At 40.0% G+C, this 27,144-nt stretch overlaps 1 protein-coding gene across 1 annotated transcript; it reads left to right on the top strand.

The window, feature by feature from the left end:
* The first annotated feature begins 94 nt into the window (after window positions 1-94).
* ddx58 (DEAD (Asp-Glu-Ala-Asp) box polypeptide 58) lies at window positions 95-25,412 on the top strand. Its single transcript, XM_036591900.1, has 19 exons — window positions 95-278; window positions 2,725-2,856; window positions 3,766-3,947; window positions 4,330-4,477; window positions 4,822-4,974; window positions 5,720-5,833; window positions 6,364-6,520; window positions 8,657-8,903; window positions 9,901-10,063; window positions 11,221-11,322; window positions 12,293-12,450; window positions 14,544-14,679; window positions 15,791-15,936; window positions 16,077-16,176; window positions 17,288-17,458; window positions 18,510-18,658; window positions 21,344-21,490; window positions 22,829-22,990; window positions 24,410-25,412. Exons 1-19 carry the CDS (start codon window positions 173-175, stop codon window positions 24,560-24,562), a joined length of 2,826 nt encoding a protein of 941 aa, XP_036447793.1. The 5' UTR covers window positions 95-172; the 3' UTR covers window positions 24,563-25,412.
* The last annotated feature ends 1,732 nt before the right edge of the window (window positions 25,413-27,144 follow it).

A 27,144-nucleotide genomic window follows, 5' to 3' on the forward strand; every position in this document is an offset into this window, starting at 1 on the left:
TAACGGGCGTGACTTTAATTTCCTCGCCAATGGAAGCGTCTCCTGGCTGACAATACTAACCAATCGTAGGGCAGGGGGCGGGGCTTGCCTGAGTATAGGTGGCAAACAAAATAAAGTTCCACTGACGGTTCCCTGCAGAGACCAAATTTCAGTTCATCGATTAGCAGCCAAGATGTACGAACTGGAGAAAGAAAACCTGCGGTGCTTTAGTCGCTACATCATCCAGATTTTACGGCCGTCCTACATCAGAGTTTTCATGACTACATATCTGGACGAAGGTGAGTGCGGTTTTCAGTTCAGCTGCAGTGAAGCTGCCCGTAGTCCCGACGAAGTGTTTACGTTTACCGTGTCAGCTGCTGTAACTTGGGCTGAAAGCCAGTCTGCATGAAACCAGCGTTTTAACTGAAATCAACACCCACTAAAACACTCTGCTGGTTCCATTAGTTCCTCCAAACTGTTACCGCTGAGGTTCGGTGTTTATAGACGATGAGGGGCCTTAAATAGCGACTACACCGTTACTTACGGTACTCTCGGTCTTAAGTTATATTATTAGACAGACGAGTGCTTTAAAGATGACGTAATATCACTAATGTCAACTCGTTCCATGCAGAGTAATATTATTATTAGTCTATACGGGTTGCATGAGACGTGCGTTGTGTTGTGATCTCTAGCCGCCACCTTTACAAAACATTAGGATTAAAACCCAATAGGTTTGCTTTCGAATTTGAACTCGCTTAATGGTTTCTAAGAGAGACCACTAGTTTCCTGTAGAACACCTTTAGGTCCCTTTAGGAAACTATCAAATGCATTTAGAATCAGCCATGATTCTGTTAAACCATTAGGGTCCTTTACACTGTGATATCAGCCCATTAAAAAAGCCAAAACACATTACAAGACCATTAGAAATCAACAGCAACACTTAATGGTTATTTCCAGCAGGAAGAGGTAACAACAACAACAACAATAATAATAATGATAATAATACATTTTCAACGTTGTTATTTATGCATCTATTTAAGTAGCACTTTTCAGTTTAGTTACGTTACAGAATGTCAGTGTTTTACACAGGAATATGAATAAAATAATGCAAAAATAAAAACTCTAAACTCTAAACCTCATGTGTCAAACACAAGGCCCGCGGGCCGAGTCAGGCCCATGACACAGTCCTATTTGGCCCACAAAATTATTTTAATTTTCTGTTCTTACTAGTCCGTTTCACCCTGAGATGCACTACAGTCCCCAGCATGCACTGCGACGTAGTGTGTCTTCTGACCTCCTTCCCCCAACAACAATTTATGGACCAGCAGTTACACAAAAAGAAAAGACTAAGTAAAATAATTTATTTTTATTTAGAATTCTTTTTGAATAAGTATTTACTGCCGATTTTGCTGTTGCAGTTTTGGCATGGTTTTAATAAACAATGTTTGGATTGTGGCAAAATGTTAAGTAAAAACAGATTTACTGAGATTTTTTAATGTGGCCCTTTTAGTGGTTGAGTTTGATGCCCCTGCTCTAAATGAAAGTAACAGCACAATTACAGACCACAGGCGAAAATGACCCACGGTACACCAGGCATATGCTAGCTTAAACATATGTGTTTAATCTAGATCTGAAACACCAATCAGTGCTTTAAGTGCTTTAAAAGCAAGGCCTTGTAGTCAGTGTGGAACTAAACTGGAAGGCATTGCTAGCTAAGGAAGACTGGAGTAACTGCTCAAATGATCTTACACACATTGTGAATCAGCTGGAGCTGATTTAGAGAGAGATCAGGGCGACCAGGCAGCAACACGTCACAGTAGTACAGTCTAATAGTTATGAAATATAATTACTCAGCATCTTGTTGGGTGAGCATGTTTGAGAAAAACTAATGATTATATGGTAATGAGTGAATTCTAAGAGCTCCAGAGTTATCAGTGGTTGGATGTTGTCTGTAAAGTAGATTTGCCTAACAAACTCGGTGTATAGTGCACTATGTGACCTGGGTTGTAGAGCGAAGGAAGCCTTTTAAATCAGGCTCAGACACTGAGTACATTTACATGCGCTTAATAATCCGATAACTGCAGAAAATCGGATTTTGTCAGTAATCCGATCAAAGCGTTTACATGCTCTTGAGTAATCAGATAATGGGAAAACTCCAGGTCTACATGAGTCAGACAGTAATCAGATTTCTGCTTCGCAAACAGCCAATAAACTCACAGAAGAAGACATGACGTAAACATAACGTAAAATTCAAACTTCATGCTGCAGCTTTTTTTTTTAAACATTATGAACATACATCATCTAGAAAATGAAGAATATTTAATCCTTTATTGCGTCAAGCATGTAGTTTGTTTTTAGCGTCACTCTAAACGTGTTTTTAGAGTGTTTGCTATGTCTCGCGACAACGCTGCTCACTTATTTCCGGTACCACCGTCTGTTTTCGCACATGCTCAGACTGAGAAATCCGAAAGAAATCAGAGTAAGAGTTTACATGCACTGAGAAATCTGACTACTGAGCTAAAATCCAGCTCTCTGGATTATTTAATCGGATTTCTAGGTCTTACTCCGATCTAAGAAATCAGAGTGTGCTGTTTACATGATCATTTGAATAATCAGATGGTCAGAAATCTGATTATGATTGGATTATTGAGTGCATAAACGCACTCATTGTTTAGAGTCTTTTACTCGCAAAATCATGTTTTTCTATGGTGCTTAACTACCACTGCTTCCCTTTTCCCTGTTCAGAGTCTGTAGAGAGGATCCTGTCAGAGGAGAAGTCGTCAGTGACATCGGCAGCTCAGATGCTGCTGGAGAGGATGTGGCAGCTGGAGGAGGCCGGCTGGTTTCAGGCCTTTCTGGACACTCTGCACACCTCGGGTAGGTCCAGTAGGGAACGTAGAGGACAGTCTGCCCCTCTCCGGTCATGGGGGACTTCCGTGCTACACAATTTGATCCAGTTGTTTTCAGTCTTAAAGACCTCTTAATTTCCAAACCAGTTCTAGGTTTGCATTATACAGCACTGTGCAAAAGTCAGAGACCCCCCTTTATTTATTTCTTTATTATGAAAACATCCATTAAGTACAAGTTGGTCATTTTTCAGTGTCAGGAAAACAGCTTCTATTCTTTCCAGGAAACTCACTTTCAGTTCCTCAAAGAATCTTCAGCCAAATCTCCAAAGTTCAGTCTTAGAAGCTGGTTGATCATTTTCCTAAGTAATCAAACACATTCAGTGGTGTTGAGGTCTGGACTCTGGGGTGGTCAGTGCATTGTTCAGCTTCTTTGTTTGATGTGTCCGTCTCCTTTTCTCAGTGAGGTTCTTCTTGACAGCTACACATCCTTTCAGACCCACAGCGCTGAGTCGTCTTCTCACAGTGGAAGGATGGACAGAAACACCTGTGGATGTTTTCAGATCTGAAGCAGCTTGATTTTCTCCTCTCTCTCAAAAATGAAAGCTTTAAGTGCTGTTTATCTGATGTGGGCAGTTTTGGAGTCGACCAGGTCTTCCAGGTGGTTGTTAGGAGGAACATTTTCTGTGGAGCATTTAAGCAGTTTTTAAACTCCAGTTTTGGAAACTCCTGTTTTTTCACTTGTTTTCCATTGACTTTCTCCTTCCTTTCTCTGTAGATCTAGTCTTAGAAATCTCTCCCGATAAATTGATAACTTTTCATTAAATACGTAAAGGTTGATCTTGAACTTTTTTCGGTACTGTATCCGTATAAAAATCATCTTATTCTCAGTGACAGTTGAAATCCTTCCTCTTTACAGTGGTGATTTGTGTGTATGCAGAATATACAGGACTGTATGCAGCGGTCAGCAAGTGGGATTTCAAGGAGCTGGATGATATGCAGCCTTTCAAGAGGCTGTTGGATCGCATTGAGCCATCCATCACCAAAAACATGAAGCCCAGAGAGCTGCTGACACACATGAGCGACTGCATCACTCAGAGAGAGTGTGAAGAGATCAGAGCGGTAAGGAACACACACACACACAGCTTCGGGTCAGTCAGTGCACTGATGAAGTGTTGGGTGTACTTAATTCAAATGTGTACATCATTTGCATATGAATAAAATAAACTATATTAACACAGTTACTGCAAAAAGTGAGTAAACTAAAAATAATGTAAATATATGTAAATAATGTAAATAAAAATAATGTAATAATGTGCTGCTGGAGTTTAGGGGGCTAACAAAGTATCAGAGAAACAGATGGACTACAGTCTGTAACTGTAGAACTACAAAGTGCACCTATATAGTAAGTGAAGCTGATAAAATGGACAGTGAGCCTAGAAACAAGGAGGTGGTCATAATGTTATGCCTGACCGGTGTATATCTGTGTGTACGCGTGGGTCAGGTGGAGGATCAGTCTGGGTGTGTTGCAGCGAGTGAGCGGCTGGTGGACAGTCTGAGACGTTCTGATAAACCATGGTTTAAAGTGCTGAAGATGGCCCTCGAGGCCTGCAGCCAGAAACTCGCCCTACAGCTCCTGGAGCCCAGTACAGGTCTCACACTTTTCTGTACTGTTTTTTTTTACTTAAATATTTCGCTGCTGTCAGGACAAAATCTTGTATCTCCTTTCGTTTTTCAGTTTTTGACATAATTTGAAAACGCCTGCTGCCCTTTGTATTGTATGTACATTTCATGATATATGGACCAAAAGAAATGGCCCAAAATGACTTGGAAAAAATTCTGGTTCCATTGACTTACATTAAAAGTAGAGTAAGTTTTTCCTTTCTCCTGTAAAGTTACTATTTTAGAGATACAAGGTTTTGTTCTGACAACAGCGACAAGTAGTTTTTCAGTTGTTTGTGCTCTTTTACACTCAGAGTCTCATGTCTTTTTTCAGATGAGAGCGAGAAATGTGTGTCAGAGGATGAAGAGAACATGGACACCATGACTACAGTGCGTTTTGAGTATAGAGAGGAGGGAGAAAGCGATTGTGGTCTCTTGAAGAGCATCAATGAGATCAATCATACTGACTGGCTCAATGAGGGTGCAGGTACACCTTAACACACGGACATATGCACACCACTTTCTAATACATGCATATTTTTAATACTTTAATTCGGGTCCTAAATGTTAAAACACAAGCAAATGACGATAAAACCCATCTCCACAATAATGCTAATTTCTCCACACTCCTATGGGAATTCCAGTGCTATGTTAGCACTAAGCTAATGCAGATGCACATTTTTGGCTGTTCTAGATTTATTATAGACATTTTAAGCTTGTGGCAAACATTTTATATATTTTATTTGAAGTTTGTAACAGACATTATCATATATCAGAGCTTGTAAGTATCAGTTTCACAGTGACTCTTTCAGTAAAGAGTCATGACAGAGCTGCCGCCACTACTTTCCATTCCTAACAACCACCTGCATCTGCTTAGACTACGACTCGTATTCACAGTCAGTGACGTACCTAGAGCTTCCACAAGTACTAGAGCGACACTTTTACTCACAGAATTGATCCCACTGTACGTCAAAATGTGATTGGTTGATTTCTCTGTGACTTCCTAATTATGTTGGTAGTTAATTTAATATGTAAGGCCTTCAGTGCAGCTCCTGAAGTCCTAACCGATTGGAGAGCTCGCTTGGCTGTTTCTATCGAGATACCACAGAGCAAATAAATTCCTGATTGGATAATTTTCTGTTTGGTCTCTCAAGATTTTATCCTGTTTGTTTCCAACAAAGACTGAACAGTAATATAATGCAACATATGCTGAACCCCGTGTGTTTGTTCAGGGGTCATGGCCGGTGTGATTGAGAGGGCAGCAGAGAGGAAGCTGAGAGAGTATCAGAAAGAGCTGGCCACCGCCGCCTTTAGTGGACAAAACACCATCATCTGTGCTCCTACCGGTAATGTGTGTGTGTGTGGGAGGGTGTGGGTGTGGGTGTGGGTGTGTTTCACCCACTGTGTGTTTTGAAGCCTGTCCTTCAGGTTCACCTAAACCATGTTCAGGATTTCTTATTATTTAGTTTGGGAAAGGTTGATGACGGGAAGCAATCAGTGCAATGATAATACACAAAGTGCTGTATATAAAATTTGACAAGCATTCAAATCCATAGCAAACATCCAGGAAAAGCACTGTATCACTGTATTATCAATTAGCTGTGACTAGATAAAGAAGAAATGGGAAATTAACATGTTTATTTATTTTTTAATTCCTTATATAAAATCATTTTAAATGCACTGTGACTCTGTGACTGTGACTCTGTGACTGTGACTCTGTGACTCTGTGACTGTGACTTTACCACCTAATTACACTGAAACTTTATCATTAGCTCACAAGTCTAAGTCAGTGTACGGCTGTAGTGGATGTATTGTGTGTGTTGCTGTTGTAGTGTTTGTGTTCTTGTTTGAATGTTAATGGGGTCTTGTTGTTCAGGTTGTGGGAAAACCATCGTTGCCTTGGCGATCTGTGAGCATCACCTGAAGAAGTTTCCTGGGAAGGCAAAGGTCGTGTTCATGGCAACCAAGGTGGAGGTTTACGAGCAGCAGTACAAACTCTTCATCGAGCATTTCAGCAAAGACCCGGACGTCAGGCAAGAACACACACACACACACACACACACACACCACATACACACACACACACACACACACACACACACACACCACACACACACACACACCACATACACACACACACACACACACACACACACACCACATACACACACACACATACACACACACACACACACACACACAACATACACACACACACATACGCACACACACACACACACACACACCACATACACACACACACACACACACACACACACACACACACACACCACATACACACACACACACACACACACACACAACATACACACACACATACGCACACACACACACACACACACCACATACACACACACACACACACACACACACACACACACCACATACACACACACACACACACACACACACACCACATACACACACACACACACACACACACACACACACACACAACATACACACACACATACACACACACACACAACATACACACACACATACGCACACACACAACATACACACACACACACACACAACATACACACACATACGCACACACACATACATGCACACACACACACGCACACACCACGCACACACCACACACATACACACACACACACACAACATACACACACACACACACACACACACACACACACAACATACACACACACACACACAGCACACACACACACACCCCATACACACACAAAAACACAACACACACACACAACATACACACACACAACATACACACACACACACACACACACACACGCACAAACACACACACACACCCACACACACACCCACAAACACACACACACACCCACACACACACACACGCACCACATACACACACACACCACACACACACACACACACAAACACACAACACACACACACACACAACATACACACACCACACACACACACACACAAACACACAACATACACACACATACGCACACACACAACATACACACACACATACGCACACACACAACATACACACACAACATACACACACACACTGTAAAATGTGCCAGTTTTGCTCACATTTTTGAGTAAGCAGTGTGTGAAATACCCCCTGGTATTCAGGGGTCCCATGTTGGCTGGCTGCTAACTCACTCGCCATAGCAGCACTGATGATTCAATGGCAACAATGTGTTTTGTTTAACATTCTTCTTCTAGAAATGCTCTGTTCTAATTTGCTAATGCGCTCTTCCTCACATTATCTGGGATCTTATGAATCTTCTTTTTTGTCTATTTTTGAGAAACGAGTAATGATTCACTTTTTTCTACCAAACTCTTGTGAAACCAGGCACGTTTTCAGATTTTCAAATATGCTGCAGCATAATGTAAAGTTTCTCAGAGGTATCCTGGGCATAGTTACAGCTGCTGGGCTATGAAGGACAAACTGAGTGAAAGAGTTTACAAGAGCGCCACCCTGAGGCAGAGCAGTGCTGCAGCTCTAGTTAGTTAAGAACACCAAAGACAGAAGCTCACCGTTTTGTGGCTGAAGATTTGCAGACAAATGTCATATTTAAGAGTGTTACCTTCAGAGAATGTGTTAACTAATTTTCCCTTACAAGTAAATAAATAAATAAATATATACACCGATCAGGCATAACATGATGACCACCTCCTTGTTTCTACGCTTATTGTTCATTTGATCAGCTCCACTTACTATATAGGTGCACTTTGTAGTTCTACAGTTACAGACTGTAGTCCATCTGTTTCTCTGCATACTTTGTTAGCCCCCTTTTACCCTGTTCTTCAGTGGTCAGGACCCCCATGGACCCTCACAGAGCAGGTACTATTTGGGTGGTGGATCATTCTCAGCACTGCTGTAACACTGACGTGGTGGTGGTGTGTTAGTGTGTGTTGTACTGGTACGAGTGGATCAGACACAGCAGTGCTGCTGGAGTTTTAAATACTGTGTCCACTCACTGTCCACTCTATTAGACACTCCTACCTTGTCGGTCTACCTTGTAGATGTAAAGTCAGAGACGATAGCTCATCTGCTGCTGCACAGTTTGTGTTGGTCATGTAATGGTAAAAATGATGGCAATGACATTTGTCATTATTTAAATGAAGCTCAGTTTGTTTGTGTGTGTGTGTGTGTGTGTGTGTTTCAGGGTGACGGGTGTGTGTGGTGAAATGGAGGTGTGTATGCGGACAGTGGTGGAGAGTAACGACGTGGTGGTGTTGACCCCTCAGTGCCTGGTGAACGCTCTGCAGGCTGGAGAGCTGGAGTCTCTGCAGGTCTTCAGTCTGCTGCTGCTGGACGAGTGTCACAACACTACAGGAAAACACCCCTACAACAACATCATGAACCGCTACCTCGACATCAAACTCACCGGCAGCACACACACACTGCCTCAGGTCAGACTGGTGCACACACACACACACACACACACACACACACACACACACACACACACACACAGGTCAGGCCAGTTCAGCCTGTTAGGCCTCGTGCAAACGTATCCGGGATATTATTTCCTATTTAAAAAAATCTTTTTCCACACCAGCAGTGTTTTTAAAAACCTCTCCATCCACATGAAGGAGATTATTCTAAGGCTGTGTTCACCCTGCCAGCCCAAGTCCGATTTTCGGCATACTCAGATTGTCTGATGGACAGCAAAAAACCACATGAAATCTGATTTTTGCAAATCGGATTCACACCACATTTGGAAGTGTTTGAAATGCGATTCCAATCCGATTTTTACAGGTTTGTCTCAGTCTGGATTCTCTGGCCGCTCAGACTGGATTTCAAGGTGTCTTTTGCGTCACTTGAAATGCAACGAACATCTGCCTCACCAGTGTAGCTACACAGTTACTGACACCTACGTCATTACCACAGCAACCCATGCAGATAGGCAGGTGATGTCTGGACACACAAATCCGATCTGATCGCCTCAAAAGATCTGATTTGAGAAACAAATCTGATTTGCCTGCAGTCTGAACACAGCCTAATAGGCTTTGCCTTTCAGGCTCACAGACCTCCATAATTCAACATCTCACACAGAGTCCGGTTTCTGCCAGAAAATAAAAGCTTATAAAAAGCCTACTGCTCGCCGCCATGGGGTTGTTTAAGTTGCCATGGCTACGCATCCATCTCTGAAACGTCCACACAGTCCTGATCAGGCAGAAAAGATGAGTTTAGCTCTTCTGAATCGCGCTGAAGTATAGAGATGGGATTTTTTTTCCAAATCTGATGTTTTAATGATCATCATATCAAATCATGTAACTTCAGAATCCATGAATCAATTATTTGCAATCGTGGATCAGAGCTTTTAGCACTGTTAATCAACACTGAATAAAAAAGTGAATTACATCCATAAACTGAACATCTCTCTCTCTCTCTCTCTCTCTGTAGATTGTAGGCTTAACAGCGTCTGTAGGTATCGGTAGTTTTAAGAACCAGCAGGAGGCGGAGATAAACATCTGCCAGCTGTGTGCCAACCTGGATGCCAGGGTCATCGCCACGGTTACCACGAATATAGATGAGCTGAGGTCATACGTACACATACCTGAGAAAGGTGATCAAATTATTGGGCTGTTTTTGTATGTATGGTTTTATTGTCTGTGTTCCTGTTGTGTGTTAGTAGTTCACTGAGTCTCCTTTGAGTGTTTAGTGTGTTTTGTGGTGAGATTTGAGATTTGATGATTCATCTTAATATAATGTAATGTAATGTAATATAATCGAATTGATTGGCTCTGAGATTTATACCCGTCTGAGAGTCCAGTTTGGTGAGACAGATGGAAGGATTTTTATGTTCTAAATTGGAAGAAGATCCAAATCAATTGGTGAAGTATGAGGATTGCTGAGTAATACACAAAGTTTGTGCACCCCTGGTCAAATCCCAAGTTTTGCTGATTTTCTATGTGAACGTAATCATATAAGCTATTGTGTATTTGCTGAATTTCACACATTGGAAAAATAATAGAACACAAAATGTGGCCTGTGCAAAAAGGTGTTGTTTTACATTTATTTATTTATATATTTTATTATTTTTTTTTAACCAATATGTCAAACTCACCAAATAAATAGAAATTGTTCCCTAAAATATGCAGAAATGTGCTCTCCGGAAAGGATGTGTTCACTAATTTACACTTAGAAAATCAACAAAATATATAATTTGACCAGAGTGTTCAAACTTTTGCACACAGCTTTGCAAGACCATGGCATTATTTATTATCACTATAACAGCTTTTCAAGCCCCCCATCTGTCCCAAGAACTACCACCAGAAGTATCCTGACTCTACCTACACCCTTATTTATAGGGGGACACATTTTGGCCTCAATAATTAATGATTTTTTTTCTGACCAGTATTGCAATTTAAATGCGATTATCTTCTATAAATTAATCCCAGGCCTTTTATTTTGCCTGGAAGACCAGCACATTGGTTTTTCAGACTTGAGGCATGAACACTGAATGTGGCGTTCCACACTGCCAGTTCACAGTGTTATTAGGTTATTTTCCCTCTTAAAACTGGTTAAGACAATTTTGAATAATGTAAGATTTAATTAAAATTGAAGCTTTTGTCATTTACATTTTGCCCTTTTTTCAAATTGTAACTTCAATATAAAAATCAATAATTGTTCTACTTATTTATACTTATCTATCAATCAAACAGGCTGAATTATAGTACTTTAATATGTGCTTATGTGTCTGTTTTGTGTGTGTGTGTGTAGACTTTTTTGAGGTACCCCCCCGCACCTCGGACCCTTTCATCAGAATCATCAGTAACATCATGAGTAACATTGAAGAGCTGGCCAAGAAAGTCTACAACATTGGTACCAATACTGCACACACACTGTTTATTCCTTTTAAACTATCCAGGCTCCGCCCACAAACATATTACTTTGCAGCAACTGTGGTGAGGTTAGACAAGCTGAGATGTGTTCTACAGTTTCTCATTAGGTTGAATGAATAACCGACTCTAAATGTAGGTATTGTGATATAAACCGAGTCTGTTCTACAGTTTCTCATTAGGCTGAATGAATAACCGACTCTAAATGTAGGTATTGTGATATAAACTGAGTCTGTTCTACAGTTTCTCATTAGGCTGAATGAATAACCGACTCTAAATGTAGGTATTGTGATATAAACCGAGTCTGTTCTACAGTTTCTCATTAGGCTGAATGAATAACCGACTCTAAATGTAGGTATTGTGATATAAACTGAGTCTGTTCTACAGTTTCTCATTAGGCTGAATGAATAACCGACTCTAAATGTAGGTATTGTGATATAAACCGAGTCTGTTCTACGGTTTCTCATTAGGCTGAATGATTAACCGACTCTAAATGTAGGTATTGTGATATAAACTGAGTCTGTTCTACAGTTTCTCATTAGGCTGAATGAATAACCGACTCTAAATGTAGGTATTGTGATATAAACCGAGTCTGTTCTACAGTTTCTCATTAGGCTGAATGAATAACCGACTCTAAATGTAGGTATTGTGATATAAACCGAGTCTGTTCTACGGTTTCTCATTAGGTTGAATGAATAACTGACTCTAAATGTAGGTATTGTGATATAAACTGAGTCTGTTCTACAGTTTCTCATTAGGTTGAATGGGATTTTTGTCTAATGTTCAGTAAAGCTTGTCCAACTTTGCAACAGTAGCTACATTAATCTGCATTTTAATTCATGAAAACTCTAAAAGTAATAATATGATAATAATGTATTTCTGCTTCTTTTGTTTCTCTCTCTCTCTCTCTCTCTCTCTCTCTCTCTCTCTCTCTCTCTCTTTCTCTGTATCAGAGACTCTCTCGCCCATTGTGAACCGTGATTACGGCAGTCAGAAGTACGAACAGTGGATCGTGGCTGTGCAGAAGGGCTGTAAGCTGCTGCAGCTGGACGACCCTGAGCAGGAGAGGAGAGTCTGCAGGGCTTTATTCAACTACACCGAACACCTGCGCGTAAGAGAGATAGAACGAGGGAGTTTCTGTGGGTGAAAGAACGAGAGATTGTGACTATTAAGATGCCTTTAATGGATCAGTTTGCTCTTTTTGCCCACTGGTTACAGTATAACAGCCTCTGAGCCGGCAGCCTTGAGCATAAGTGGAGTTTGAGTTTTGTGCTGAGGTGAAACGCAGCCACTTATACTGACCTTACAAATGTATTAGCATTGCATTTGAAGATAACTTACACTCTGCTTCTCTTTAAAGCGCTTGTACAGCACATACAGACCAATCTGACGCTGAAAAAACACCAAAACTCAGCTGACCTAGATGTCTAGAAGTATTATAAACCAGGTTTTAGCAAAACAATCACACCACAGTATTTTTCGTATGATAAAGCTATTCTGGCAGCTTAAAAAAAAGACTTTAATCTTTTTCATTTTTTTCTGCTCATACATGATGATCAAATGGTAGCTTTCCCTGATAGTTCAAGTAAGAGAAACAAAACAAAACAAACAAAATAGTTCAAATAAAACAAACAAAACTAGCAGTATGTTCTATGTATCGCTGCTTTCGGAACAAAACCTTGTATCTCCATTTTGGTCATTTTTTAGTTTTTGACAGTTTTTGAAAGTACCTGTTGTCCATTATATTGTGTGTAAATTTCATGATGAATGGACCAAAAGAAACGACCCAAAATGACTTGGAAAAATATTTGGTTCCATTGACTTACATTAAAAGTAAAGTATGTTTTTTCCTTCTCCTGTAAAGTTACTATTTTGGAAATACAAGGTTTTGTTTTGACAACAGCGATATATATGCGCATATATATATATATATATATATGCTTTTGCACACTACTGTATACTCTTCATCTGCAGCTCTGAGTGTAAAAGCTGCGAGCCTGCAGGTCAGTTTAAGCCTATAAACGGGCCGATACATCACCGCTTCCTTTAGACAGTGATGCCCTCTGCGTCTCTGTTAGCGAACCAGCAGAGGCGTTCAGCACAGGCAGCTGCAGGGCGGACGCTGCCGGACCGCTCATGATCAGCAGACGCTCCCCTGTGGGATCCGTGGGGAAAGAGCCACGTCTGTTTTCACGGCCTGTCAGTTTAGCTGCAGGGAATCGCAGTGGCTCTGAGCTCCACTCAGAGAGAGAGAGAGAGAGAGAGAGAGAGAGAGAGAGAGAGAGAGAGAGACACACACACACACACACACACACACACACACACAGAGAGACACAGAGAGAGAGAGAGAGAGAGAGAGAGAGAGAGAGAGAGAGAGAGAGAGAGGAGTGCTGTAAACCAAGTCATTCAGAGAGGTTTGGTGTGAAATGGTTGATTGTAGAGACTCTGGTTTCTTTACAGTGGTGGTGATAGGAACCAGGAGTCACCATGTCTACAACACAAATATAGCCATTTTATTTACTATCCAGAACCACCAGTGAACCTACACGAGTCTTCTGAGTTTATGTGAATGTTGATGATGGTAAAGTAGTGGAAAAGTTTTCTCAGGGGCTATTTTGCTGTATTTTGCCGTGTATCCCTCCATCATGAATTGATGTAAAAATGTGTTTTAGGCCGAAATCTTCTCGAAAATATCCTAAAACAGTGTCTCAGTCGTCAGGCAGTGAATTCATAACCATTTCATGTAGTATCTTTCTGTGAGGGAGCTTTTAGAGGTGGACGTCTGGTTCCTATCACCACCACTGTGAACAGTTCTGACTGTAAGTTTCTCTAAAACAGAGCGTTTCACACCAAACCACTCTGAACGACTCTGAATGTCTGTTTACATCAGATCCAGTTCATTCTGCAGTTGTGTGGAAGAATCTGTGGATTTCCCTTTTAAAGGATCTCTTTAAAGTGGTAGGATCCAGTGATGGAGGTTACTGTTTGCGTTGAGTGTGATGATCTAGGCGTGCAGTTAGCGCCATGTTAATCAGTGAGCTAATAAGCTTCCATTACTTGTTAGCTACATTAGCCTCCTACCTGCAGTGTTAAACTAAAGAAGCGAACTGCAGACACTGAACATGTCTTGGCTTAAATAGGGGGAAGGTGGTCGTGAGTAATCTGAGTGCTGTGGTTTTAATGTTCACTGTGTCCTGTTGTCAGAAATATAACGACGCTCTGATCATTAATGAGGACGCCAGGACCAAAGACGCTCTGGACTACCTGCAGGCCTTCATCGAGCAGGTCCGCAACGCTGGCTACGACGACACGGAGAGAAAACTCACCGCGTTCTTCGATGGTACTTTTTTACTTTCATTACTATGTGAGAAATGTTTACTGTTCTTCACCGAAACTCCAGAAGAGGAGAGTTTTACAGAGAAAGATTAGATTTGTTTCCCTTATTTAAGATATTTATATTCGAGCTGTGAGGTTTTTCTCTCCTTACCTTCATTATTATCTTAAATCTTATTGATCATTAATTAATTTTAAACTTTATCATTCATTTACTAATCTTTAGACTTATTATTCAGTAACTAGCATCAATTATTCCATATCTACTGTTAATTACTCTGTCTACTATGAATTATTCAGTAACTACTAAAAAGCATTGTGTATATACTGTAAGTTATTCAATATTTAGTATAAATTATTATTTCTCCTATTAATTATTCAGTAACTACTAAAAATTAGTCCATATAAACTTTAAATTATTCAGTGTGTATAGTATAAATTCAGTAACTGCTAAAATTATTCCGTATATACTGTAAATTGTTCAGTATATAGTATAAATTATTCTTTTTGCTACTATTTATTCAGTAACTACTAAAAAGAAGTCTATATACTTTATTCAGTATATTGTATAAATTATTCTTTCTACTATTAATTATTCAGTGATTACTACAAATTAGTCCATATAAACTGTAAATTATTCAGTATCTAGTTAAAATATTCTTTCTACTGTTAATTATTCAGTAACTACTAGAAAGTCTTCTGTATGTGCTGTAAATTATTAAGTATATAATATAAATTATTCGTTCTACTATTAATTATTCAGTAACTACTAAAAGTTATTCTGTATATACTATAAATGAATCAGTATATACTGTGAATGATTCACTGTCTATTATAAATTATTCTGTATCTACTATTAATTAATGCTTCAGAAAGTACTATAAATGATTCAGAAACTACTGTAAATTACTCAATATATAAGCCGTGTAGTTATTAGAGTGACCCAGGTCCCTGAAGTTGAAGCTGTTAACCTTTCTTTATTCTGAGTTTCTGATCTGCTTCTTTATCTCAGTCCTGTATTCGTCAGTTATATCGCCGTGAGAACAGAGCTGGTCTCAGGTCGGTCTGTGTCTCTGCTTTAACGCTCTGTGTGGTTCTGGTTTATCTCTCCGCTGCAGCTCAGAGGGATCAGTTTCAGCGTTTGGCCACCGAGGGGCAGGAGAACCCCAAACTGCAGGAGCTGAAGTTCATCCTGGAGGAGGAATATCGCAACAACGATCAGACCCGCACCGTGCTGTTCGTCAGGACCCGAGCCCTCGCAGACGTCAGCACGCTATACTTCTATCTGTCTGTCTCTCTGTAGATCACATCACTCTTAAACTGGTGTAGATGTCTGTCTGTCTGTCTGTCTGTGTTTAGATTTGAAGATGAACTGTTGTAGAAATAGTTGTGTTTGTTTAACAGGCTCTGAAAAAGTGGATAGACGAGTCAGAGTCTCTGAAGTTTTTAAAGCCTGGAGTTTTGATTGGAAGAGGTAGAAGATCGTCTCAGCTGGTGGGCTCAGGTACACACACACACACACACACACACACACACACACACACACACTGTATTTCTGTATTAACCCCTTAAAATCCAGGCTTATTACATACTAAGACTTATTGTTCAGTAACTACAGGGAATTTAATGCAAACTGGTTGAGCTATTCTTAGCTTATAGAAGTGTGTAATAACACTTTGGGCCTGCCTGTTGGTGATGGCCATTTAACGTGAGGTTGATGCTGAGCAGTACTGTAAATACATGCATTTTAAAGTGATTTTGTTCTGAGAATTCAGGTTTTAGTGTTTTAAAAGCTTTTAAAGTTTTGTGCTGGAATATTTTTCTGGATTGTTTTAATACCAGAACACTGAGGTTTTGACAAAAACTTTATTGTTTATTATTATTGGCAGGTAAAAGTTTTTATTCATGTTTTTACAGTGAATAAATATGTTCTTTTTTTTTATTAACATATTCATAGGTTAGTTTTCAAATGTGGTAAATTTACTGAGTTGCATTACTTTTGCAGATGCTGTGTAAAAATACGGAAGATTACTGTATTTGATTACAGCTTATTACTGTCAGTGTAGAGCAGCTACATCACAGTGATCTTGTGGTGCAAGTGACTGAGGAGTCCCAGAGTACAGCTGCTATTGTACTGTTATTCACTGTTAATATGGGTTAGTAATGCAGCTAGTAGCCAGTAAAGTACTGTAATTTTACAGGGAAATCTCTATCGTGTACAGTTCACTCAGTTCCCTGTTACACATACCGTGACTCCTACATCAGACAGTGCTCCTCACCTCGGTGGGTGAGGGGTTCCCCTCTCAGACCTCTGACCAGGGTGAGGCGTCGCCGGGACTCAGATCTGCGCCACTCAGGGTCCTCAAATTTCTGTGTCCAAAGAAAGAATGAAGAGGTGAATTAACTCAGCAGCTGAATCAGCTGTGCTCACTTAAAGAAGGGCTACCCGAGGCTCCACATACTGCCTGGCCACCAGGAGATGAGAGATCATGATCTCAAATCCCAGAGACGCCTCAGATTTCTGCAGTCAGAAGTCTGAGAGGAGGAATATATACGTTCATTTCAGTTCTGCAGCTGCTGAAGTCTTCTGATCTGATGTGTCCGATGTGTTACAGGAATGACCCTGACCAGTCAGAAAGGCGTTTTAGACTCCTTTAAAAGTTCTGACCAGAGTAAGATCCTCATCGCCACATCTGTCGCTGATGAGGGCATAGACATCCCACAGTGCAACCTGGTGCTGATGTACGAATACGTGGGCAACGTCGTAAAGATGGTGCAAGTTCGAGGTGCTGTAACTCACTCAATACAAATACACATGTACTGGGTTTTATTCATATAAATATTTGCAGGTTTAATTACATATATATACACACATATATATAATCCACATATATATATATATATATATATATATATATATATATATATATATATATATATATATATATAATCCACATATATATATATAACATTATAAAATGTATATAGATATATATATCTTCACTGACTGGCAACTTCATTAAGTACACCTGCCTCTTTGTTTCTACATTCTCTGTCCATTTTATCAGCTCCACTTACTATATAGGTGCACTTTGTAGTTCTACAGTTACAGACTGTAGTCCATCTGTTTCTCTGCATACTTTGTTAGCCCCCTTTTACCCTGTTCTTCAGTGGTCAGGACCCCCATGGACCCCTACAGAGCAGGTATTATTTGGGTAGTGGGTCATTCTCAGCACTACAGTAACACTGATGTGGTGGTGGTGTGTTAGTGTGTGTTGTGCTGGTCTGAGTGGATCAGACAGAGCAGTGCTGCTGGAGTTTTTAAACACCTCAGTGTCACTGCTGGAATTTGAATAGTCCACCAACCAAAAATATCCAGCCAACAGCGTCCTGTGGGCAGCGTCCTGTGGGCAGCACACAGTGTTTAAAAACAACAGCAGCACTGCTGTGTCTGATCCACTCATACCAGCACAACACACACTAACACACCACCACCACGCCAGTGTAACTGCAGTGCTGTGAATGATCCACCACCAACTGGGAACCTGCTCTGTGAGGGTCCATGGGGCCTTGACCACTGAAGAACAAGATAACAAGGTATGCAGAGAAACAGATGGACTGCAGTCTGTAACTGTAGTTAAACAAAACTGTATAATCCAGTTTATCTGCAGATACATGCTGGACTAACTGTACTCAGTCTAAAGCATCTTGAGTTGTGAAATCAGTGTTTCACGTTGTTCAGCCACTCAGTTTAGCCTCTAGGTGGCAGCTTTTCCCTGCAGCACTTCACTCACATCTGTAACCTGTTCTTTGTGCCCTGTGTGCCTGTGTGTTCAGGTCGTGGCAGGGCCGCGGGCAGTAGATGCTTTCTGATCTCCAGCAGAAAGGAGCGTATTGAAAAGGAGAGGCAGAACATGCAGAGAGAGAAAATCGTAGAGAAAGCCATCGCCAGCCTGCAGACCTCCCCGGAAAAGCTCCAGGCCAAGGTGAAGCCTGGGTTAGGTTCAACTACTATTGGTGAAAAAACTGATTAGAGCTTACAGATAGGCAGTAAAGCTTGAACATGTACTCAGAACACACACACACATATATATATATATATATATATATATATATATATATATATATATTGCTGCTGTCGGAACAAAACCTCGTTTGAAAATGCCTGTTGTCCTTAACATTGTGTGTAAATTTCACGACGAATGGACCAAAGAAACGGCCTAAAATTACTTGGAAAAAAGTCTGATTCAACTGACTTACATTAAGTTAAGTTTTTTCCTTCTCCTGTAAAGTTACCGTTTTGGAGATATGAGGTTTCGTTCCAACAATAGCTATATTTTATATATATATATATATATATATATATATATATATATAATCCAAAGTCTTCAGACTTTTTGCGGCTTTGTGCAATAAAAAAAAGATTAAAGTTTTTTCCCCATCATTCTGCACTCTATACCCCATAATGAGAAAGTGAAAACAGAATTTTAGAAATTTTTGCAAATTTATTAAAAAGGAAAAACTAAAATTTTGCATGGACATAAGTATTCAGACCCTTTGCTGTGACACTTGAAATTTAGCTCTGGGGGCGTCCCATCTCTCTTGATCATCTATGAGATGTTTCTACACCTTTATTGACCACCTGTGGTAAACTCAGTAGATTGGACATGATTTGGAAAGACACACACCTGTCTATACAAGGTCTCACGGCTGACAGTGCATATCAGAGCAAAAACCAAGCCATGAGGAGGAAAGAACTGCCTGTAGAGCTCAGAGACAGGACTGTGTGGAGGCACAGATCTGGAGAAGGCTACAAAAAATTCTGCTTCACTGGAACTTCCCAACAGCACAGTGGCCTCCATAATTCTTAAATGGAAGAAGTTTAGAACAACCAGGACTCTTCCTAGAGCCCAATGGTCCAGATGGGAGAAACTTCCAGAAGGTCAACCATCACTGCAGCACTCCAGCAATCTGGGCTTTATGGCAGAGTGGCCAGACAGAAGAGTAAAAGACGCATGAAAGCCTGTCTAGAGTTTGTTAAAAAAGCACCTAAAAGACTCTCAGACTGGGAAAAACAAGATTCTCTGGTCTGATGAAACCAAGATTTAATTTTTTGGCCTCAATTCTAAGCGTCATGTCTGGAGGAAACCAGGCACTGCTCATCACCTGCCCAATACCATCCCTACAGTGAAGCATGGTGGTGGCAGCATCACGCTGTCGGGTTGTTTTTCTGCAGCGGGGACACGGGAGACTGGTCAGGGTTGAGGGAAAGCTGAATGGATCTGCAGAGAAGAATGGCAGAAAATCCCCGAATCCAGGTGTGCAAACCTTGTGGCATCAAACCCAAGAAGACTGGAGGCTGTAATCGCCAGCAAAGGTGTTTCAACTAAGTACTGAGTAAATTTTCAAACATTTCTAAGTGCAGAATGATGGGAAAAACTTTTTTGTTTATTTTTACCACAAGGCTGCAACATACCAAAATGTGAAAAAAGTGAAAGGGTCTGAAGACTTTCCGGATGCTCTAATGACTGTGATTCCAAATTTTACATTTTCCAGAAATATCATTTAAAATTCTTCTTCTTTTTTATGATTTGGATATACATTCATAAATATTCACCCGTTTCATTATTTATGTTTGTCCTAGAAACAACTGTCAGCACAAGATCAAAATATCTTTAGGAAAACTGAAAAACATGCTGTCAGGTGTGTCCAGACTTTGGACTGCCAGTGAATTTAATGTTATTATGTCTCATATGTGTTTCGCTGTTGTAACAAACCCTCATACCATTGAAATGGTAACTGAATGAGGGTAAGGAATAACTTCAAAGGGCCCGTATCACTGAAAAAAAATGTTTTCTGCAATAAAGGAGTTTGATGTGATATGTAAACACTGTTAAAGTTTGAAAATGTAGTGGTCATCGCAGTCCATACCGTCCATATATGGAAACAAAGCAGCAAAAGTGTTTTTTGTGATGTCATGAATACCAATGCTATTCAGCCTACAGCTGTTTCCATTCACACTGAAGTTACGAGGAGTGTAAGTTCACATCCTCTACAGAGAACACGCTTAAATATGGCATTTTTCTGCAAAATTTGTGCAAAAAATTTACACAAAGTAAATAAGCAACTTGTTGCTGCATCAGAGTAACGAGCTCCGCCCACTTGCTGCACAGTCTGCTGTAAACCTCGCCTTTTGAAGTACAGACTGAGCCATAAAACTGCCACAATATCAAGTTCAGCTCAGTTTGGTCAGTTTTTGCCAGATCAGTATTAATGTTGTTTTGTTCCAGCCAGTCTGTAAAGCATCTTACAGCCCATTTAGTTGGCGAATGGTGTTGGGTTCATTTCTGGCTGATTCCAGGTTGTTTAGCTGCTCTTCTGTCACAGCTGCCGACTGAAAAGCTGCTCAGTGGTGATGACAGTTTGGGAATTTAGTGTAGCCTCATCTTCAGAGTCTGACCAAATCGGCTTTCGGTCAAATGTGATCTTAAAAGTGTCCGTTTTCTGTTTGTGGCAAAGTAAGAAGTAAAAACGTTCAAATGGTTTGAGCGTCTCCTACAGCTGTCAAAGCCGTTGCTTAAAAAAAAGAGTTTCTTGATATGATGGTGACGATATTTAAATGTGTGTGTGTGTGTGTGTGTGTGTGTGTGTGTGGGTGTGTGTGGGTGCAGGTGAATTTGTTCCAGAAGACTGATAAAATCAAGAGAGATTATATGAGCCTGAGTCCAGAGAAGCCTCGGACCGTGGGCAGTTATAAGCTGCTGTGTGCGAAGTGTGAGAAGTTTGCCTGTTTCAGCCACGACCTGCGAGTGCTGAAGGTACGAACCCCCCGAACACTAAACTCTGGGCCAAATAGGATAAATAGGACCTGTAATGGTAAAACACCAATGGCATTGCAGTTTAGTCTAAGACTAGACTTAATCCATGTCCACTAAACCCTATATGCTCTAAATCTCAGATCAGTGGTCTGCAGATATGGTACTGTGCCAAAATCAGAGGCCCTTCATTTGTTCAATTTCCAGTCAAAACAGACATTTAGTAAAAGTTGTTCATTTTTCAGGAAATGTTAAGACATTAGATAAAAGGCAGCCCACTTGATTAAGAAAGGAGAAAGTCAAAGTGACAAACACAGCTGGAGTTCAAAAACTGATTAAAAGCTCCAGAGAAAGTGTTCCTCCTAACAACCCCCTGGAAGACCTGGTAGACACCAAACCTGCCCCCATCAGATAAACAGCACTTAAAGCTTTCATCTCTGAGAGAGAGGAGAAAATCAAGCTGCTTCAGATCTGAAAACATCCACAGGTGTTTCTGTCCATCCTTCCACTGTGAGAAGACGACTCAGCGCTGTGGGTCTGAAAGGATGTGTAGCTGTTCAAGAAGAACCTCACTGAGAAAAGGAGACGGACACATCAAACAAAGAAGCTGAACGATGGACTGACCACCCCAGAGTCCAGACCTCAACACCACTGAATGTGTTTGTTCCACCAACTTCTATGACTGAACTTTGGAGATTTGGCTGAAGATTTCTTTGAGAAACTGAAAGTGAGTCTCCTGGAAGCTGCAATGGAGCTGCTACTGTAACAAAATTATTGTAGCATAATTATACAGTCGCCTCTGACTTTCTGTGGAGCGCTGTTTGCAATTCTGAAATACTCGACTGAATTTTCGTTTTAGAATTAAAACACCAGTGAAAAAGGGTAAATAGCCTTATTTATATTGCAACTTTGGCCGACAGAAAGGGCTGGAACTGTGTGTCCTAATGTATTCACACATTGAGAGCTTCAGAGCCTGTTTTAAGCTTTGAGTAATAAAAATCAGTTGAAAAAATATCCGAATCAGCCATAGAAAACTCATGGCCGCTGCATCCACAGTAAGAGGAAATGTGTGTAAATGTGTTTTTTTCAGTGACCTATTAATTTAATCGCTATAATTACCAAATCCTTCACCTTTAAACCCAAAACCCTCTATCAGCAAAAACCCTTTACCCTAAACACTAAACCCTAACCCTGTCTGAACCTCCTAAAGCATTAATCCCTTCCTGCTACAGCGAGACAATTCCCCACTCTCCTCACACTCTCTCTCTCTCCTCTCTCTCCTCTCTCTCTCTCTCTCTCTCTCTCTCTCTCTCTCTCTCTCTCTCTCTCTCTCTCTCTCAGGAGTGCCACCACGTTGTCCTGGACCGCTCCGTATTTCAGCGCTGTGCCACTGAGCCCCATCAGAACCCCAAGAGCTTTGGAGGAATCACTAAAACCCAGAAGATGTACTGCGCAGACTGTAAACACGACTGGGGCATCATCGCTTCATATCTCAGCATAAGGGTTTGTGGGCTTCTAATGAACGTCAGCTCACGCTAGCATTCCTCACTCTATATACACACTATATACTCATAAATCATAACTAATTTTCCTTCCGTGCTGCTCACGTTTCTGAGTGAAACAAGATGTCATGCAGGGTTCAGGCTCAGTGGCAGATCAGGGCTTCTAAAAAGAGAGAGGCTGGGATAAAAATTGCGGGTGAGAAATATACAGTAGATTTGTCCAAAGGAGCCACACATTCAGGAGAGAACCAACAGAAGAGCCACATTGACAGTAAATCACCAAACATGTATGCATTTAGAAAATATGCTAATTTATCTTCCACAGCCAGTACAGAGCATTGCATTCAAACCCAACTGTGTTAATCGATGTGGCCTTTTATATTGACCAGCAGGATCAGCGCAAAGTTTAGTTTCACTTAGTTTTTTGCTGCCTGCTGCTGTAGAAGCATGTAGAGAAGTAGTAGCTTTAGTGGGCCATCATGATTGGTTGGTGGGGCATCGTCCCACTAAATGACCCCCTGACGTCAGGACTATGAGGGTCTCTGAGCTGGCTGAATGTTTTCTCTCCATGATTGCTGGGGGAGATAAAAAAGGACATTTATTTGTTAATATTGTTTTGCCCCACCCCCTGGTGCACGGTGATGTAATAAAAATCATAGGTCGTTTCAGAGGCAGAGCTAAAGTCATTATGTTTTAATGGAAGATTACAGGCAAAAAGCAATTTAACCTTTTAAATTATATGATATGGCAAAACATGCTTAATATTACATGAACTACAAAGTACCAATTGTTGTAGACATACACTTAATAATCTTAATCTCAAGGAAGAGTCTTTCTTAAAAATCCAATGATTTGCCTTGTATGTCCAGAGACACGAAATTTGTTTATGCTGCTACTTTGTCCTAAAATGGTGCGTTATTGCCTTGTTGCTTCCTTTCAATAAATTGTAAAAAGAGTTGTGTAGATTGTAGCAGATCACCTAGTGGTCTTAATTATAAATAAAGGAGATCTTTCCTAAAAATCAAAACATCTGCTGCATTCTACGACCAGATGCCACCACATAAATCCTCGCTGTCATCTTGGTGCTTGGACCCCGCAGATTGCCACTTGCGGCTATATTTGGTGTATTGCTGTTGCTGTTTTGAAGATGCTTTTTCTTTTTTTTTGTTTCTTTTGCAATTGACTTTTATACTTCTTATACCAATTGCTGTATTTGTTACTGCAATGAATTGTAACTGCATATTAACTTAGTGAAATATGAAACTTAAAGAATGTATATTCACAGATCACAGAATGTAATTTTTGACTTTTTTAAAAATGTTCTTAATGTAATGATAAATTGGTCAATTAGCACAAATCTATTGCATTTTTTAATGCATAAGTTGGTATAGGAATATAAACTGTGTCCATCTGTTTGCAGGATCTACCGATTCTCAAAATCGAGAGTTTTGTGGTCCAGAACGTCGTCACACTGCAAAAGCAGTGGTACAGGAAGTGGCGTGATGTGACCTTCGCCATGCAGGAGTTCGACCTGACAGAAATCACTCCGGAGACGTGGGGGCTGAGGGAGTAGAGACAGCAGGACACAGCAGATTAATCAATAAATAAAATCACACTCGTACATCCATTTAAAAGAAGCTGCATGCACAGGAATATCATTGCGCTTCTCTAAAAGTCAAATGAATACGGCTTTACTGACATTTTAAGCAATCAGAAACAAAACGTCCGACAGCACGAACAGTCTTTTAACACACAAAACACTTAAAACAATAATATCAACCATATAGAACAACAATAAGGCTTATATAGTGTGGTGATGGTGCGAATGCGGGCTAACCTCGTAAATTAACAGCATAATCACCGTTTCCAGTTTCATCAGTATGTTTAGGACGTTTGTTAGACGTTAAATGAGGACAAGTACAGCTCTAGTTTTAAAAAAGAGCTGAAAAACAAAAAGGATGAGATGCAGTAAGTGTAGATGTTGGGCAGATTGTTAGATGACAAAGAAAAATGTAACAATATTTTTCTTTCTTTTTTTTTTTTATTTAGTCTGTTTCTTTCTTTCCTATCTGGGTTTGATTTCTGCACCCACCTCTTAAAATGCACTTAACTACTTAGTGAATTACTGGCGGCGAATGTCACAGCCAGGTGCGCTCGTAAAAATGAAGGTGGCAGTCAGGGTTCTTCTGAGTGATGTCATGGAAAAACTACTAAACTGGGTTCCTTAAAGGGCCAATTTACTGCAAACTTTTATTTACAAAATATTTTAGTGTTTTATTGTTATTTTAGCTTTTTCCTTGAGGTCTACTTATGGGCCATTCTACAGAAACGTCCACTTTCCTCTCTCCATAGGAGTCACTGGTGTTACTGATCGTCATTGGTGTTACACATAAGAAAGGGAACACCAGAGACATTTTTATTGAAAAACACATTTTACTAAATGTCTGCTACAGAGCATCAAACCACATGTTGTCAATCATGAAATATCCACTAAAATATGGAATTTAATCCATTTGTGTTCTGTTTTTTCACAATTACCTCAGAATAAAGTCGGTCACACCAGTGACTTCAGCTAAAAGCTTCATATGAAATCAGGAGCTAAATGAGAAAATCTCTGATAACTGAAAGACACAGTGGACTCACCATGTGCTTTTCTTCATAGATCCTCAGAAAACAGGTAAAAGGAAGTCAAGTGATGTCATCAGTGTGATTTTTATTTCAAAATAAGAGTTTATTTTTTGTTACGTGGTAACACCAGTGACACGACTCCTGGGGAACTTTTATTATATGTTTTATAATATTTATTTGGCATTTGTTTTCTTTATGGCATTTAATTCATATTTTCCATAGTCATGTAGAGATTATTGTAATTGAAATTGCAGAAAAACATTTTTTTCTTCAAAATATGGCCTCTTTACACATGACTGTGGGGACAAGCACTTCTGTGGTGCTTGGAATTCTAGATAATTGATTTAAAAACTAATATTGCTAAATTGAGGCTCAAGAAGGTGTAATTTTTAAAATAACGTATTGTTTTATTTTTAAATATAAATAAATTGTAGCCCTGACATGTTTTTGAAGTGTAATATATCTGTAAATGTTAGGGACACAAAAATGGGCATTTCTGTAGAATGACCCTTAGACAATTTGCATGTATATCTACGTTGTATGTTGTATATATGTTTTATGTACCAAAAACATAATTACTTTCATTCGTTTTATCATTTAGTTCATTCTAATTTCTCTCTATTGCCTGAAATTAAACAGGCTGTTCTTATTACTGTGCCTTTAAGACTGTTATATGTAAATGAGCTCTGTTCTGATTGGCTGGGCTGTATTGTGGCTCATTCAGAAGCACTACTGTTATCTTCAGCATGAGTAGGTGGGGCTTAATTGCTGTAGGCTTAATAGGCAGATTTATGTGAATGAGTCTTCTGTGACATCACCAAAAACGTCAGTTCAGGGCTGTTTTTACAGTTTAGTACATCTTTCTAAAAAAAGTGACGTAAATTTGGTTGTCAATGATACGGGCCCCTTAAAGTACCTTTCAGTGGATGGTTCTGTAAGGAACCCATGTTGTAAATGAACATCCTTTTAAAGAACCTTCATTACGTAAAGGTTCTATACCAGTTCCTCGAATCGTATCAAGCCAAGAACCGTTTAGTCACCTTTACTTCAGCTTTTTCCTGGCTTTCTTACTGAACTGTTTTAATGCATTAAACTGGATTCACCACCTCGACCTGCACATTAAAGTGTTTGTTTTTAGTGTTATATTCCTGTTGTTCCAGGCCGGAATGGGTCTTTAGGTGAGAGGGGCGAATAAGCCAGGGGTGGGATGCTGTCTGGGGTTAACCCTGATTATATTTTTTGGTTTGTAGACGAGTTCCAGTCATTAGAGTGTCCGTATTGGTACACGGTGATACTGTCGTAACGTGGTTAGGGATGATATCAGACTCATATCAGCAGATATCTGCCTTTGTAAAACTGCCTTCAGACAGATGTTTAGATTTGACTATTTCAAAGTGATTTTTGATTATGTATTATATGTATTACGTATTGAACCCCAGAAGAGCTGGATGTTTAGATGACGTTGGGTTAGTGTGATAAAATGTCTGCATTTTATTCATTTTTTTCCACTTGTTACAAAAATAAATG

Source organism: Colossoma macropomum, unplaced genomic scaffold (assembly GCF_904425465.1).
Source record: "Colossoma macropomum unplaced genomic scaffold, Colossoma_macropomum, whole genome shotgun sequence".
Classification (NCBI taxonomy): domain Eukaryota; kingdom Metazoa; phylum Chordata; class Actinopteri; order Characiformes; family Serrasalmidae; genus Colossoma; species Colossoma macropomum.

What these genes read in the sequence shown, in the direction of transcription:
- ddx58 (XM_036591900.1), top strand. Translation starts at nt 173, where the DNA reads ATGTACGAACTGGAGAAAGAAAACCTGCGGTGCTTTAGTCGCTACATC. An exon ending in GACTACATATCTGGACGAAG is followed by an intron (nt 279 to 2,724) that starts GTGAGTGCGGTT and finishes TTCCCTGTTCAG; the next exon opens with AGTCTGTAGAGAGGATCCTG. An exon ending in CTTCATATCTCAGCATAAGG is followed by an intron (nt 22,991 to 24,409) that starts GTTTGTGGGCTT and finishes ATCTGTTTGCAG; the next exon opens with GATCTACCGATTCTCAAAAT.